This window comes from Psammomys obesus, unplaced genomic scaffold (assembly GCF_907164565.1).
Source record: "Psammomys obesus unplaced genomic scaffold, mPsaObe1.curated_primary_1811, whole genome shotgun sequence".
Taxonomy (NCBI): domain Eukaryota; kingdom Metazoa; phylum Chordata; class Mammalia; order Rodentia; family Muridae; genus Psammomys; species Psammomys obesus.
This window is the reverse complement of record NW_026595981.1, coordinates 8512061-8530126: the sequence shown is the minus strand read 5'-3', so window position 1 is coordinate 8530126 and position 18066 is coordinate 8512061. Positions and strand designations below refer to the sequence as shown.

General features: G+C 45.4%; 1 protein-coding gene across 1 annotated transcript; it reads right to left on the bottom strand.

Moving 5' to 3' along the window:
- Window positions 1-2572: 2572 nt before the first annotated feature.
- On the bottom strand, window positions 2573-7226 carry LOC129685994 (schlafen family member 2-like). Its single transcript, XM_055619565.1, has 3 exons — window positions 6224-7226; window positions 4534-4650; window positions 2573-3102 (listed from the first exon to the last, which is right to left on the bottom strand). Exons 1-3 carry the CDS (start codon window positions 7218-7220, stop codon window positions 2573-2575), a joined length of 1644 nt encoding a protein of 547 aa, XP_055475540.1. The 5' UTR covers window positions 7221-7226.
- Window positions 7227-18066: the final 10840 nt, after the last annotated feature.

Here is an 18066-nt window from a genome sequence, read left to right as displayed (position 1 = left end):
AAAACAGGTGTTACACATGGTTGTGAGTGACCTTGTGAGGGCTGAAAATAGACCCCTGGTTATCTGCAAGAGCAGCCAGTGCTCTGACCTGCTGAGTCATCACTTCATTCCTAAAATGGAACTGTTCAAAAACTTAGCAATGCATAAATTTCTCTATCTGTGTGTAACTGTGGGAGTGGGTGTCCACGAGCCAGATCTCCCTGTGGAAGTCAGAAGACATCTTCCAGGAGACAATTTTCTCTTTGGAGCACCCAGATGCCTGGAGTTGGAGCCCAGGCCCTCAGGCAAGGTGGCAGATACCTTTCCCCACTGACCCATCATCTCACTGTTCCTCACGCAGAATGCTTTCACTAAGGATGCCCACCATGACTGAAAACCTGACCCTGCAGCCCCACATGCCATCACTGCTAACTCCACTGCCCTTTCCCAGTGCACATCTCTTCCCCTCATGATTACAGATGTCCAGTCCTTGTGTTCCTGCTTCCTGTTTTCTTAGATTAATGCAGCCTCCAACCTGTCACCAAAGATGTGTCATTCAACAGACAGCTGCTGCCCTATGAAGTTCTCTTCAGTGATGTTCCCATGAGTTCCCACTGTCTTGAGAGTACTTCAGCTTCCAGGCTCTCCATGAGATACCCTACCTACCTGCATGTCTCCACCCTTGACCTTGCCTCCACCTCCAAGTGTTTCTCGTGCACCTCAGGACAGTGGCTGTCCTTGGGCAGCAGAATGGTAGGATGTCTTCTAGGCCAGTTTCAGGGTATCTCAAGAGCAGGGATTCATGAGGCCATGGGAAAATGTCCTCTTAGTTCCTTGGTCTTCAACGTTCAGAGCCAAACAATTCTCAATTCCAAAATCTCAAGAAATCAAATATCGACAATGCAAAAGCCTGTAAGCTTCAGTCTGGAAAAACAATAAGAAGGCTTTGAAAGACACTTGACAATATTATGAAGAGATCATTTATTTTAGAAACATAATAAAATGGCATAACATTTTCTTGGCATAAAATTTTTGGTAAGCATAAGTATCCAAACACAATAAAGTTTCATCAAAGAAAGATACAAGCAGATGAACTGTATTCATAAAGTCACAGATCTGAGAACAAAGTGGATGAAAAATGAAGTAGATTTTTTAAAGATTTATGTATTATGTATACAGTATGCCTATACACCAGAAGGTGGCATTAGATCTTATAGATGGATGGTTTTGAGCCATCACGTGGTTGCTGGGCATTGAACTCAGGACCTCTGGAAGAAGAGCTAGTGCTCTTAACCTCTAGAGCCATCTCTCCAGGCCCTGAAGAAGATTTTAAAATATGTTGTATTGATAAAGAAATTGATCACAACAGGAAATGTGGCTAAGGAGGATTGGGGTCTGTGAGCACCCAGCTCACAGCCCAGCCATCCGGATTCTCAGGAAGGGCCACCATCTCTTGAGGAGCACCATCAAAAGTCACAACAGGTTGCCACTACATAGAAACCACCCCGAGGGGCCAAGTGCTTACAAATTTTATCCTTCACAAATGCAGATGTACAACAAGGACACTACTTCCTTTATGAAGAAAATACCAAATTTATACACAATACTCCCACATAAACTCAGTGCTGTCAATACCTTTACAGGTGTTAAGGTACAGCACAAAGAACTTGATACGAATGTAAAAAAATACAGCAAATCAAACTGTAAATGAACAATATCAACGTCTTAAACTCATACTATCATTACTTCGTAAGGAACAATCTCACACATAGAAAATCCAGGCCATGCCATAGCCCATAGAGACTGCTTGCATTGCCTAATTCCTGAGATCTCTTGACTGTCTTTTTGTAGTCTTACACCCAGGAGACACAGTGTTTCCTTTAAGAGAGAAGGAACTCTCCTCACAGAAAACAGTTGTATTCATTTTCTATGTGTCTTTGATTTAATTCTGCATACTTTGAGCCTTGTCTGTACAATTTGGATATGTGGAAAAATCCTTGTCAGGTTTTCACACACAAATCACATATTGAACAGCAATAACACATGACACTGAAGAGCAACGCAATGACAAAAACGTCTTATTACATAGACTTTTTCATCATTTTCTATAATAACTTATTAGGAAGAGTGTCTTCCAAGCATGAAAGGCACATTGCAATTCATCAGGAAGGAATGGCTATGCAGATAGAGACAGTTATTAATCAATTGGTCAATCAATCAATTAATTTTGAGACAGGGTCTCTCTGCATAGGCGCCTGCCCTGAAACTCTTTACGTGGACCAGGTGACCTGCCTCCCTCCAGGCCCTGAATTAAAGGCATAGGTTACAGGCCTCCTTCAGGACATGTTTTCAAAGCTATGCTTTCCCATTGCCTTTTGAATGGCCAATTCCTTTCCCAGAATTTGGTTTCTACTCCTATTCAAACACACATTTTCCGTAGTTTATAGAATCAGAGAACACCATCTTATATGATGTGAAATATCATTTTGCCATAGTCCATTTTCCATGTCAGGTCAGTCTCCAGTATGAGTTAGGACATTTCTCAAAAAGTAAAGAATCTAACTGTGCATCTTTAAAATTTCAGAGGTAACCTCTAGGGGGACACACGACTACAATAAATGTTAGCAACAGCTTTCTCTAAATCCATTGCTGTCTCGTTTGTTGGATAATACCTTATGGGGTAATGTATTTGTGAGCTTGAATCATATAAGGACGCTTCCTTACGACCCGAGTATGTTATCTTGATCACGATGCCTATTTTCCCGGTGTAACCACCAAGATTTATCAGCCTCTGCTTTAATGTTAGTGCAGTATGTTTACAACAGTCCTTTAACTTGGAGCCTAGTTCCCTCAGAACAGGGCTGTCATCTTCTAGCTCCTCATCTCCACGGACAAAGCTGTGCAGGGTCAGGAGACCATCCTGGGAAATATGAAGCACACCCGAGATGATGACTTCCTGCTTCTCCTGCAGGCCCACATCCAAAACCCAGCTTTCATGGATGAGCAGCCTTCCCTGAGGAAGTGAGCCCCACTCTGTCTGGAGTAACTGCTCACATCTTCGCTGTTGTGAGAACCTTTGTGTGCACAGGGCTGCTGGGGAGCATATCATCGTTCCAGACCCCACTAGAAGAGATGAGATAAATGTAACAAGTTACAGAGGCCAAATGCTGTTAAGTTCCACACTTTGTATCCAACCCAGAAGGTGAACACACAAGATACCCAACACTAACTCAAGAACTGCAGAGCCAGAAGTGCAAGGGAGACTTGGAAACTCAAACTGCCAAGGAAAGAGAGGGGAAGCAGCTGAACACTCACACTCCTCCCTTCTCCACCACAGGGAGCATCACAAGCTTGTTCTGGAGAACTCCAGGGTAAGAAGAGTCGGGGGAGCAAAGGGCAGGCTAATGTGAAGACAGAAAGTCAGTCAACAGGAAGCATCAAGGAGGTGATGAGACAGGAGAAGAGCTCGGGGAAACAGGAAGCTCCACAGAGCAAAGGAGGGAACAGACCCCATTTCCAGAGCTCCAGGGATGGGAAGAGGATGCCTCAAAGGGGCCCACAGAGTAGGCCAAGCGTCCCCAGGTGAGCATAGATTTGCACAGCCAAAAGGTAAAGCACAGGTCTTGAAAGCCTTGTATCCAGTACAGGAATTGGAAGGGACACTGTTACCTTCTACTTGACAACCATAGGTCTTAGAAGCCTTCTATCCAATGCAGAAGTTGGAAGGGACAATGTCACCTTCACCTGACAGGTTTGTAGGCTCTGATTTTGTAAAACCTAGTTTAGTTAGGGTTCTTAAACACCTCTACCTCCTTTCAAACCCTCAATCTTAGGTGGGATAGAAAGGTTAGTAGGGACACGGAATGTGGACCTCTTTAGATGTAGCTCCTTGGGGGCGATTCCACTCTCTGTCATCAGGACTCCAGCAGTCCAGTCACAGAGCAAACAGCAACAGGAATTGGCAGAAGCAGCACCGAGAGTTCTTTGGAACTTAGCAAAGCAGTGCAAAGCGAGGAGAAGCCAAGCAAAGTGTTGTCTGTCTGTCTGTGGGCTCTTATTTATCCCTTCTCAGAGTCCACACAAGGGTGTTTTCCTGCTGGAAAAAAACAGACCTCTTGCACCAGGCAGTTTCCAGCTGACAGAGATCATGCACACTCTCAAGAGTCTGTTTTCAGCTGACAAAGATCATGGTCCCTTTCACAAGTATGTTTTCAGCAATGGGTAAAGCATTTCCCGTTCACACACTTGGGACCAAAACAATAAAAGACATAAAACAACAAAACTTCCACAGCTTAGCAGTGGAGAGGATTTTGTCTGTCCTATCTCAGAATGTGACATGTTGCCAGGCACTATCTTGTGTGTGTGTCAGGAGCAAGGGAGGCAGCTTTATTGGGGGTGGTTACTGTTTGAGACAAAGTTACTCTAGGGACCTGGAAACAAGTAGCAATCCCAGTGCAGGAAGCCTGGACACAAATTTCAACACAGAGCACAGCTTAGGCAAGAAGATTTGGACATAGTCACAGCCACCACCCTAGGCAGCTGCCCTGAAAGTACCTGGAATCTGAGCACTCCACCTCGTAGCATCTGGATTGTCACAGAAAAACTGAGTGCAGGGAATGTGTGGTGGGATGCTTGCCCGAAGAGTCCATTTATCACCTCGATTAATAAAACCTGAGAAGACAAAGGTAATTTTAAGTTTCCCATAGGCCGTACTATTCAATAACTGTTTAAAAAATGTATTAAAAGTCTCAGTTGAACTATGTTTTCCTAACAGAAAATGGGGTTAGGTTCTGAGGTTACATTTTGAGGTCAAATACAAATTACAAATTAAATTTTGATGATGCTCAAATCCTCTACACTCACCGAAACAAAACAGTAAAAAGTGCAGTCATAGGAGTTGAATGTGTTCAGAATTAAATGGGGCCATTTTCTTTTGTGTTATTTACTCTTGCCTCAGTTCACAAAGGGTATCACAAAGCCCACACTGGCCACAGACTGACTATGTAGCTAGGGATGAGCTTGAGTTTCTGATCCACCTGTCTCCACGTCCAGAGACTGTGGACCATAAGTGCATCATCTTGCTTAGTTCCATAGTTTTATGTAGCAGAGCAATCGATACGAGGGATTCTTACAATCTAGGCAAGCACTGTACCAACGTAGAAATAGCCCATGCTCCATTTTTTTTCTATCTTTTCTTTTTTTTTTTTTTTAAATGACAGAAAAAACCTGCAGGCTGGTGAAGAAATGAGTTTGTGAACAGTTTGAGTCGCATTTTCAGAGATTGTATGAGTTTCTGGTGCTAGTTCCATGTGGGGCTTTTCTATTCTTAAACCAGATTAAAATGGCAGCCGTTTTCTTTCCTTCTGACAAAAATGTAGGGTTCTATTTTGTGTAGTAATGTGAGAGAAAGGAAGAATCTCAAATGAAGACTTTGGGTGAAAGGAAAAATAGATTAAAAAAAAAGAGTAAGGGGCAAATACTGGGCAGGGTTCTGAAAGGAACACAGTGTAGCCAATACCTGCTTGGAGAACAACCGAAATGGCCAAACTAAATAGTATTCTTTCCATAACCTGATTTTGTGATTTATCTGTCACTGTTAATGAAAGATGACTGACACAGAAAATTGACAATGAGAAATGAGATCAGGGCAGTGTGTACCTGAGGGTTGGCTACAGAATTTGTTGCAGTAGGAGGGATTGGAACAAGCAAGCCAGGAATAGTCTGGAAAGAGGCAAAAAGGACTTGATAGGCAGCTCAGATTGGATGAGCAGAAGTGGGGGATACAAATAGGACAGTGTCCATGAAAGGCTTACTGAACAGCTTTCTGATGGAAATGGCCATGCCACTGAGGCTAGAGACCATTTCAATGTTCTGTTTCAAGACACTGGGGCGCACTCTTCCCTGGCCTGAGACTTGGCAGGGATCACAGCTTCGCCTCATGTGAGAGGTGAAAAGGCCCTTGAAGAGAATTATGAGTTCCAGCCACTAGGGAAGAAGGCTGTATCAAACATGGCCAATGTGAGGGAAATGGTTTATAGTGTTGCTGAAAGCAGCTAAGACACTTTCCATAGGAAATCTTCTAGTGTGTAGAAGAAAAGAAGAGGCTGAGAGCTAAGGACTGTATCTAGCAGGGGTCAGTAAACTAGCTCTTGACACATGAGCAATTTTAAGGTTGGCCAAGTCCCAGAAAGCAATCTTCCAATCCCCTTAGCCAAACATAAACTGATAATCTCCTCTCCTCAACCTGCAGTGGGATCCATCTGGAGCTTGATCCATTCCTCCGCAGTAAACCTCTTCACGCAGCCGTCTTCCACGTGCCAGGACTCAGGCTCTGCAGCGAACACTGCACAGCAGAATCTCTCCACTCTCAGCGCACAGACATATGAACACACAGCTCCTGGTCTGTGCACTTCGATGAATCTGCACGTGTACTTTATGTTCTCCTTCTCCTCACAGAAGTGAGTGACAGGCAGTTGCCGGATGCACTGTTCTATTTCACTCTCTAGATGCACAAGATCGCTCTTTTCTGCCTCAAAACCAATTATTTGCTGTTTCTTCCCATCTAAACCAATGAACAAATATCCCCCATCTGCGTTTGCAAATGCAGAGATAGTTTTAGGGAGGATCTCTAAAATCTTTGCTTTGGGGGACAATTTAACTTCAGCATGTGTGGATTCGGCAAAACAGAATGTCTCCTCATAGGACAAGCATGCCCTGTTAAATAAGTCAACACATTCATTTGGTACTTCATTACAGGAACTTTGTCTGGACCCTGCTGTCTCTTGAGAGTGCTTCACGGCTCTGAGGACCTGCACTGCTTCAGGTGCTTTCAGTTCAACTGAAAATGACAGTTTTCTCTTGTAGAAATTAGTTTTCTTGGTGGTGATACGCTGAAGTAAGTTATTCCGTGTCCATGCTTTCACAAAAATGAAAAAGTAGCATCTGTACTGCATGAAGTCTAGGTGTTGATGAATTAATGGCAGGATACCACGTAAAGCATCTTCCAAGTCCAGTCCTATCCCATCTCTGGTGAAGCTGTAGTTTTGATTTTTAATGGGAGCCTTGACCACGCCCCCTCCAGAATTCAGCAGAGCACACACAGCCAGTGAGATATTTTTGGCCTCACTTCTTCTCAGGTCACAATTCTTCATCAACTTCCTATTCTTCTCTCCAAGTGTGACTTCTCCTGGGGATAGGACCAGTTCAGCATAGTCTGTCTCTTGATCGACACTGACATTCATTTTCCAAGCACTCACTGTGTTTCCCAGATGAAATCCTTTCCTGTAAGACAGACAGAGCCATTACAGCCATTACAGAAGAACCTAAGCAGTGAGAGCCAGCTCTGCTTTACCAAGCCCAGCTCAACCATACTTACTCTGAATGAGAAAGTGTGACAGTCAGATGTGATGTTTATTTAGGGACTGTTGGGACAATTTTGGACTGACTACAATAACCTGTGCACTGAGTAAATTTCAAATTAATTGTCACGACTGTTTTCATCCTCTTCTAATGGTTTTGATTTAAGAAAAAGAGAGAGAGAGAAAAACTTTATTCCATGTATTCATCTCCATATCACTCTGTTCTATGGAGAGCTTTCAAACCTTGCAGTCTAATTTAATTATATCGAAACATTTTATTCAGTGCAATTAATACCAAGTGGGAAACAGTTCATGGGATTGGAAAAACAGAGCCACCACCAACACATCAACTTTTCTTTTGAGGTGTTTTGAAGCTGTAGTTGCCTGTTTGGACACTAGGGAGCACTGACAGCTAAAATGACAGCTATAAACCCAACCTTACATGATAGGGAGTATAGAGAGGTGGAAGGGTGATGTGGGCTTTACAGTGGCTTGGCCAAAACGAAACATGTGCAAAAAACATGCATGGGTGTCCACTGTTGTGGGGTGACCTCCACCAACTCCTTTTTCTCCGGGAACTGAGTTTGCATGAGGCACTAGGGCCCTCAGTGCTGTCCCAGTATGGATGCTCAGCATTCCTTTGCTCTGTTTATTTGTAACTCTTTCATCGTCGTTAAGGGAGCTGCGTGTATCTGTATGTTATTGTTCTGGAATGTTTGTTTTGTTTTTTTTTTTTTGCATGCATGTATGGTGCCTTTGGAGGCCAGAAGATGACATTGGGATATCTGACTTAGAGTTTCAAATGGTTGTGAGCTGCGCTGTAGGTGCTAGGAATTATCTGGTGGGGCCAGGAAGATTCCTTTTGTCTCTAGACTTCTCTGTCTTGGGCTGAGGATATCCCTTAGCTCTGGGAAAAGTCTGGGAAAGGTCCTGGGTAAACGTGACCCAGGCAGCTATAAGTGCGAACGTACATGGCTAAAAGGCCTGGAGAGTGTTGCTTGAGGGGACAGGCCGCCTGGCCGGACCCATCAACTTATGCCTCATGTAACTTCTCCTTAGCCCCCCAACAGAAGAGACATCAGCTTATCACTCCTGGAAGTCTCCAGTTCGCCTTAAAAGGCCTGTTTGCCTTTGCCTCAGGGTTGCCATTTTCTAGAATGGTCGACTCCTGCATGCTGGAACACATCACTTAGGACAATGTGCTCTCGCATTTGCATACTCTCAGAGTCTGACTTGTGTCAGTCATCTTTGCACCCTACAACTCCAGGTCCTGTAGAACAGCAGCCAGTATTATGAATTGCTGACCCATCTATCTAGTCCTTGTCTATCTGCCTTCTTTCCTTCCTTCCTTCCTTCCCTCCATCTTTTCTATACTAATAGAAATGCTGTGTATCTGACTGCAGAATACACTTATGAAATATGTAAATATTATGAGATAGTTAAATTAAGATAAATGATACTCTATACAAAAAAATTATACAAGCTCTCATTTTCGGGTGAACACTAACACTGACTTTTAGAGCTACGTCTGTTGTTGCGTCCTGTAATCCCAGCTACCCAGGAGGCTGAGGCAGGCAGAAAGTTCACGAGTTCAAAGGCAGCCTGAGCAACTTAGCAAAACTCATTCTCCAAACACCAAGTAATCAGAGCTGGAGATGGAGTTCACCTGCACAGCCCTTGCTCAGTGTGTCCTTGGCCCTAGGGTCCACACTCGGCACACAAACGTAAACCTAATTTCATAGCTTTCAAAGGAGAACACACTGTTGTTTGCTGTAGGCACCCTGTTCTGCCACAGCCCCTCTCACATGACAGACATTTTATAGTCCCTCAGTAACAGCTCCCAACAAGCAAGCCTGCTTCTTGTTAACTTCTAACTGCTCTCCTAGTTCTACTCTATTCCTGAGGGTGGGATTCCTCCCCCAACTACCAAGATCATGGGCTTAAAAGTCCATGGCCTAAAAGTGAAACTCCTTGACTTCATCTTCTGCCCCTAAAATATACATGTTCCAGCATCCTGCTTCCTCAAGGGCTGCATCCAGAACTCAGGTGCTGCTCTGGCCTAAACCTCACAGACTGCATCAGCTGGACCTGCAGTTTCCAAGCCGCAGATGGTCTCACAGGTCCTGGGCAGCAAACACAACAGCCTGCTCTTGGGACTTGGCCAATGCTCCAGCTTTTTGCCCCATGCCCCAAAATCAGTGCCCCCAATGTCAGCCGGGAGGATCCAGAAAAGATTCTTCACCCATTATCCATTTATTATCAACAGAAGGCTGGGATGTTAACGTCCCTATCTGCTGCAGGGCATGGCTGCCATAACCTGCCCTCCACCTAGGGGCAGGGCTTCTCTCCCAGTGGCCATTCACTATATAACCAGACATCTCGGTCCATCAATCCTTTCCTCCCTTTCTCCCCATTTCCCCCCTTCCTGCCTGCTCTCTTACTTCCCCCTACCATCAGTGCATGCTCCCCTTCCCCTCCCCGTCCCTAAATGCTCCCAATGAGCCTGCATTTATATAATATAGCTTCATCTCTCCATTAGTTCATTCACATTCACTCTGGACTCTCTAAGATGTCCCTGCCTCTGACCATGTTCCCCCTTTATCTACCGTATACATTTTCTTCCAGGATACCTTGGACCGGTCCTGTTCCTTTTCTTTTTCTTATTCTTCTGAACCAGTCATGTTCCTTACCTTTTTGAAATTTCTTTAGTTTTTCATTCAGCCAGGAAGGTGGACTCAGCAAACAACCATTCCGGGGTTCCTACAAAATGGCGCTTGAGGCATAATCTGCAATGGCTCATAAAGGCAAACCCATAAGGCCACGGTCTCCTCAGGTCTAATCGGGAGCAAGTATGTTCGATGCACTTCCTGCCTTCGTATATCCCGGCAAAATTCAAGGAGGGGCCAACCTAGGTAACCCCACTCCGCCTACATGTGATCAGGCACATCCGGTGCAGCTGTGCCAAACAAACTTGTGGAGGGGAGCGAAACCTGTCGCTTTTTTTCTTTTCTTTTTAAAATAATAAACGATGGCCTCTGGCATTTCAGGAAGTGTCTGTCTTTGGGCAGCGGCTTTCAGATTAGGGGCAGTTCTGTTTCCTGGACCTCTTAAGCACAGAAACTAAAACGGAACACACAACTTTGGCTCGCCCCCCCCCCCAAGCCTATTTCCCATGTCTCCTAGGCAACGTCTATTTTCCGCAATTCCGTCAATACTTTCTTCCATCTTAGAACACATGTGTAGCAGTCAGAGGCTAAGATTCGTGTGTGTGTGTGTGTGTGTGTGTGTGTGTGTGTGTGTGTGTGTGTGTTTGTGTGAGGGAGAAACAGTGGGGAGAGAGAAACTTCCCTTATGTGTATGGACCAAGTTTTCATTATTCTTTTGTCTGTTGTGGTTCAGTTTTAAACATTAAACATCTAGAATTTAATTTCCTGTGTATATTTATGTTTGTTTGTTTGTTTGTTTGTTTTTTACAGAGAGATAACTTAAATGGGTAGATAGGGAGGTGGAGAGGATTTTGGAAAAACTATGGGAGGGAAAGCATCCAAAAGCATTAATGAGAATAATGAGAATACCAAATATTGTATGAAATTGTATTCAATAAGAGAAAATTGAAAACTGAGAGGGCTGTCTTTAAGAATCAGGACAGACCCAGAAAGTGTAGAAATGCTTTGTTACAAGGAGTCTGTGCAGAGAAGAAAACCTCCCTTCCTTCCTCTTTCTTTTCCCTCTTCTCTCCCTATTCCTCCCCAGTTCCTCCCTGCCTGTACCTGGGGACCTTGAACCAGTATAAAGAGGTGAGGGGGCAGGACAGAGATGAGCAGAGACAAAAGCTACAGTGGAGGTCCAGGGGAGAAATAAGAAGACACTGAAAGAGCAATAGGAGAGCAGAGGCTGGACAGAGGAGGAGGACCCCTGGCTGTTGATATCTCCCTACCACCAACTTCAGCAACAAACAGTCCTTTGAAATCCCTGAGCTGTGGGTTCTGAGTAATTCAGCACACTCCTGGTCTTACTGAGACAATGCTGCACACTTCCTGTTGTCTTCAGGTGGTTCGCAGCACTGCTCCTTTCCTGAGCTGCTGGTCCTCAGGAAGAAATGGTGCCTAAGGGCCTTGAACCTAAGCTTCCTCTACCAAACCCAACTTGTGTCAAGGTCCACAGGTCCATGGCCACACCTGCTGTTTGCACTCTCCAATACTTCACATTTTCAGCTTTTTACTTTTTCAAACCATGAAAGTTTTAGTTTGCATGTCCTAAGTTGCTATTTATCGCTGTTTAACCAATCATGTTACAAATACATTGATATTTACTGGAAGCAAACCGATCTCTTGATGAGTTTTTCCAGTGATCGCAGTGCAGCTTTGTATGCTAACATTCTCTGTCTAGAGCAAAGTTCCATGTGGAAAGAGGGTGATGGCTGAGCACTTCATGAAGAGCTTAAAACCCAGGACAATGGTGGTTCCAACATCCAACCACAGAGCAACTCAGCCACAGAGCAACACAACACAGGAGCATTCTTTTCCCCTCGGTTCCTGACACGACACTGTGAGAGGGTGGCGTGGATGGCAAGTGTGTCCTCCGTGAAGAGTGGCAGTTGCCAAATGCAGAACCTAGGTGGACTATGATCAGGTCTCTGCTTGCCCCAAAGTTGCTTGGAAGTGGCAATAGATGTTGCTCCAATGGATGCCACATTGCCAGTATTTGACTTAAAGGCAACAGAAAAACTGCAGCTGCAAGAGAATCAGTCTAATTCTTTCTCCTCCTGGAAACAGGAGAGGAGAACTGCCTCATGCAAGACCCCCACCCCCTGAAGCAAGGAAACAGGCTCCCATGGGAAGACCCACAGGAGAGACACTGTCCTGAATATCTCCTCCCTCCTCCATCTGCACACCCCTTCCCCACCCTCCATTTCCTCCTCCCTCTCGCTTCAGCTCCTTTCTTCCTTCCATATATTGATGGATTTTGCAAAGTAGAGAAAATGCTTCATGTTTGTCACCTCAAGCCCTGCTCTTTTGACTAATCATGTCACAGTCACTTACCTGCAAAAGGATCATTTCATTTTCATTATGGCCAAGTAAAATCCCATCGTGGACCTTTCTTGGTCCATTCATCTGTTGATGGACCCCAGTGCCCACCCAAATCCTGGCTACTGTGAAAAGTGTCACAGTGAACACAATATACGGGAATCTGTTCTCTGACTATTTAGAGTCCTTCCCTTGTCCCAGAAATGTTGTGACATTTTAAAAAGAAACAAAAGCAGGCTTTAATTTGTCTAAAAATCTCAGCACAACTTGATGGAGAGCAGAGTGCATTAAAACAGGGCTTTTTCTATGAAGTTTGCTTTTTCTCACTTATACTGGATTTATAAAACCTTAAGGTTGGATTTTGAAGACAGCCTGGAGGAGGAGGAAGGGAGTCCCAGCCAGGGGATATAGAAGGGACTCCTGTGAGCCTTTTGGCAGAGACTAAACCACATGCTGGTCCCCTTGTCCTTCTCTGATGGCCTCCAGGAAGGGTTACTAACCACAGGAGGGGCTGCTGGAATTGGGTGATGAAGTTCACATACATTCAAGACTTTGCTCAGCACCCATGGGTATTTCTGTTTTTCTTTTCTCTTCCTCTCAGGGGCCCCTAAAAAGTTATTCCTCTTACACTGGTCAGTTTCTTCCAACAATATAGCATCCCATCTAGTTTCAGTTAAATTGTGGAATGTTCAGACCTGCCAGCGGTACAAATAATGACACAGAGGTGTTTTAATATTTTAAAGCTTAGGCCTATAGCTGGGCAGATTCCCAGCCAACTTTCCAGCTTAACCCTACGAATTCTGGGACTACACTCTGCCATGTGGCCTGCTTTACCTCTCTGCTCCTGTTCCCCTCTGTCTGCTCATCTCCCTGTCTTCTGTTGTCTTCTCCCAGAATCCCTCTCTCACAGAAGTTCTGCCCTCCACTCCCTGCCCAGCTGTTAGGTATCTGGTATTTATTACAGACGATAGGCAAGTGAACAAGGATGGATTTTACAAAATATTAGACCAGTGATGGGACATAAAAATGATCACACCAAGATCCAGCAATCACTTAGCTCTCTGGCTGGTACTTAGCTCTCTGCCAGTTTAGCAATCAACAACTGAATATACGGACACACACCTTCACACAGTGGAACCCAGCACTGGTGTAAGGGTTTCACCTTGGGCTTTGGGGAAAGATCATTAGTCCTGATTTTACTCAGTTAGTAGATGAAATCAAGAGTCCATGACATCTTGCCTTCTCTGCCCTGAGAAGGTTCCACACTGCAAGCCTGTGAGCTCCTCTCAGATGCCCTGTCTGAGATCCTCAGTGTCTGTCACAGTGGCATGTCTGAGATACACACAGGAAGACACAGTTGTATGGGCCTGTAGCTTTGGAGGACCCTGTGTGTGCAATGGACCGGGTGCTTTTGGAAGCAGCACATGGGGCAGTGAACCTGTGGAAGCACAGGGCTCTCCATCTCACTGCCAGGGTGAAGAGACAAAGGCCAGAGCACACTAACTCCCTCCACACTCTCCTGAGACCACACACCAAGCTCCTGTTGTGCTCTGTTTACACTGTTAGGGGATTTTTCTGAGACTCTCCATTAGGGACATCCACTCAAGAGCTCACCACTGCCAGTTAGGGTCACTCTGAGGGACAGGCCTAGCAATTGTCTGCTCTCAGGGACCAAACAGCAGCTTAACTTATCACCAGCTGCCACCAGGTGCCAGGTGTGCCAGGTGCTATGAATGAATGGACCCCAGCCACCCAGCTCTCTCTCTCTCTCTCTTCATTCTCTCATGGCTTTCTCTCATCCCTCCAATTTCCAATCTGTGTCTCTCATCTCTATCTTCGTCCACTCCTCTCTGCCCTCTCTCTTATATCTGTGTATTTGTCTCTCATGTCTCTCTCTTGTTTTCTCTGTCTACCTGTCTGCCTTTATCTCTCTCTCATGTCTCCACTCTGAGATGGCCTTTGGCTCTCCCCCCTACCAATAACCCTGTTACATGACATCTGTTGAATGACACAGTTTCCCAGGGACACTCCTTGGCATGGGTCCACCAGTGACACCCTTTGCCACTCTCTGCATTTTATCTTGTCAACAGGCCTTTAGGACATGGAAGTCCTTTAGGACTGGAAGCAATACTCAAGATCCAAACTACAGATTTCTACTCCAGTTCCCAAAAGTTCATGTCTGGCTCATGAAGGAAAATGATTTTAATCCACCAGGAAAAACCTTGAAGTCTCAACTGCTTCTGCCACCTGCCTGGGTACAGAGCCACTCACCCTGGATATTTTGCTAAGTTTCTCTTTTCAAGTAGTTCTTTGTGAATTTCACACCATGCATCCCAACCTACTCAACTCCCTCTCCCCTCCTATCCACCCTCCACACTGTCAGCTGTCTCCTCCCAAAAGAGTAAAAAAAAAAAAAAAAATTGTGGAAGCTGTAGCTTCACACTGTGTCCCACACTATACCCTTTTGTTTCCATTCCTTTCCCTGCAAATATTCATTGTAATGACTTGCTGCTCTGGTAGGAGGCCTCCAGCTTCTGCTACTCTATCAATACTGGGTCTCCTCTCAGATATCCTATTGTTGACCTATGACATGGAGCTCTGCCCCGGCCAGTGGAGCTAAAGTTATGGGGGGGGGGGGTAGAAGAGAATCCGATCCTGTGAAAAGATGAGTGAGAGAGAAAAGAGAGTCCAAGAAACAGGTGCTTGTCAAGGACTAACTTTACTGAGCAAAATCAGCTTTTAAATAGGGTTCAGGACAAGGAAGTAGGGTGGGTGAAAAGTTACAGATTCTTCTCGGCCAGGGGCCTGAAACATCTTGTGCTAAGTCACGGTTCTGTGAGCACATCTCTGCTGCTGCCAAGCCACGGTTCTGGGAGCACATTTATGCTGTTGCCAAGCAGCATGTTTACCGCAGGTAAGGGAACGGGCAAGTTGAGGCAAGTTGGTGAGCTTCCACAGGTGGTCCCTGACAGAGTCCCTGTACTTCTGTCTATTTAGGACTGTCCCTTTCTACACTTCAGAAATTGATGGATGAGGTAGATGTTGGGGCAGGACAACTCAAAGCCCTGGATCTGGGCCTGAGAGGTATGTGTGCCTGCAGCTCTCCAGCCCTATCACCCTCACAGCCTTAGGCCAGCTCAGCAGCAACCTCTGCAGCAGAGCCAGCTCTGCTCTGCTGCCTGGGTGAGATTCAGGGACCAATGTGCTGAGTGTTGCAGCTGGTGAAGGACCTGGCCAGTTATTTTCTCCTAGTGAGCAGGCTCAGTAGGCAAAGTGCTTGCTGTGCAAGTGTGAGGAACTGAGTTTGGATTCCCAGCACCCACATAAAAAGATGAGAATGACTGCATATGCCCAAAGTCCCAGTGTTGGTAGGCAAAGATTGTATCCCTAGGGGCTTGCTTGCCGTGCAGTCTACACAGTTGGTGAGATCAAGGTTCACTGAGAGATTCTATCCCTAACAACAACAACAGCAAAAACTGCATAAATAAATACATGAATAGATAAATAAATGAATAAAGTGGAGGGAGAATGAAAGGATTCAGGGGATAAAGACACACTCTCCAAAAAGCCTGATAACATGAGTTCAATCCCTGAAATCCACATAGTGGAGGAGAAAACCTGTCTCTTTCTGATTCCACACAAGCCATGAACTGGCCCCATCCACACCAAACACACTAAAGAAATAACATGAAAAACAACACAAAGTATCTGACAGTCCAGTGGTGTGACACACTCCTTTAGTGTGAATTCAAGGACAGCCTTCTGTACAGAGCAAGTTCCAGGACTGCCTTGGCTACACAGACAAACCGTGTATGGAAACCCACAAACAAACAAACAAAGAAAAAAACAAAACAAAACAAAAAAGACAAGAAAAAAAAAAAAGACATCTGACATTGACTTCTGTCCTCCAAACTCTAATGCATTACAATATGCAATTTATCCCAATTAATTCCTTAATCCCAAATTCTTTTTCTATTTTAGGAAGGCTGCCCAGGAGTGAGTCCATTTGCTCTACTGATGCCATGGGGGAAATTCTCCATCCCCACCTGAAAAGGCCACTGAGAGCCATAGGTGCTGGTGTCCCCTACCTTGCCAGCACCCAGGATGCTAAAGCATGAACTGTAATGTCCTATTTATGTGTCTGCATGAGAATGGCCCCCATAGGCTCATATATTTGAATAATTGAATTATTCAATTAAATGATTGAATAATTAGTAGGTATAGTCTTGTTGGAGAAGGTTTGTCACTGAGCTCTTCTTTGAGGATTTCATATGTTTTGTTTGTTTGTTTGTTTGCTTGCTTGCTTGCTTGCTTTCAAGTCACGGTTTCTCTGTGTAGCCTTGGCTGTCCTGGACATGTTTTGCAAACTCACTGTGATCAGCCTGCCTCTGCCTCCCTGAGTGATGGGATGAAAGGTGTGCACCACCACGCTTCATCCCCCACCTACCCCATTCCCAGTAAGCTCTCTCTTTGCCTCAAGGTCTGACTTCTCAGCTGTTTGGTTAGAATCATCATGGAGTCAGCATCAAAAGCCAAAGGCAAATTAAATTGTTCCTTTTAAAAGTTGACTTGGAGTCTTAGCTATGGTTGTTATTTTTGTGATGAAACACCATGACCAAAAGCAAGATGAGAGGGGGAAGGTTTAAGTTTTTACAAGTCCACAAGCTACACCATACTTGAAGGAAGTCAGGACAGGGACTCAAACAGGGCAGGAGCTGCTACAGATGCCACATAGGGATGCGGCTTACTGGCTTGCTCCCCATGGCTTCCTCAGTCTCCTCTCCTATGGAACCCAGGACCACCAACCCGGGGCTAGCACAATCTACAGTGGACTGAGCCCTCTCCCATCAATCACCAATTAAGAAAATGCTCTCCAGGCTTGCCTACAGCCCTATCTTAAGAAGGCATCTTTGTCGCCAAATTTCCTCCTCTCAGATGTCTATAGTTTGTGTCCCAATGACATAAATCTAGCCAGCATAACTGACCCCTTTTCATTTTGAGATACAAACACATCACTTTTAAGCCACAACCTTCCTTTTTGTTGTTCATCCCCAAGATCACACATTAATAAAGACATCCCAATATAAATTATTTTTAAAGTGAAGAAGTCCCAGAACAACCTAGGCTACAGAGCAATATCTGCCCAAACCCACCCAAACCAAAAGCCAAGAGTCCTGCAAGGTTAAAGAACTCCTTTCAGGAGGGGGACCGAGCTGTCCAACGAGATGCCTGAGATTTTAGCCGGGTCTCCCCGCCCTCCGACAGATGGCACCCCATCGGCGGGGGGCAGAACAGGTAGTGCGGGACGGCTACACACCCCCCACAGAAAGGGAGGGGTCCGCCCCCACTTTCCTGGTGAATTTTTACAAAGGCAATGCCGAGGACACCTAAGAAGCCCCGCCCACGCGAATGCGCTCTCCCCTGGGGGGCGGGACCAAGCGAGGACCCCTTCTCACTCCACCTATTTTTGAGGAGCTGCCTCAGGGGAACCGAAGCAGTCCATTAAGGAGGCAGCTGTGCTGGGTGCCTGGGAGACCCTGGGCTTCTGAGGACTCGGGGGAGAGGGGAGTCGTGCCCAGAGAGGAAGAGGGATCTTCCCCAGAGTCAACCACAGTTGCTCGATCTGGGCTAAAACGAGGTCTGGACAACGCTGGTAACTGCAGAGTCCCAGGGATTTGTCTTGTCGTCGTCCTCTCGAGGAG

Coding starts and splice junctions, on each gene's coding strand:
- LOC129685994 (XM_055619565.1), bottom strand. CDS start 7,220: ATGAATGTCAGTGTCGATCAAGAGACAGACTATGCTGAACTGGTCCTA. Junction 4,651..6,223: donor CCAGATGGATCCCACTGCAG/GTTGAGGAGAGG, acceptor TTGTCTTCTCAG/GTTTTATTAATCGAGGTGAT. Junction 3,103..4,533: donor GTGGAGTGCTCAGATTCCAG/GTACTTTCAGGG, acceptor CATCTCTTCTAG/TGGGGTCTGGAACGATGATA.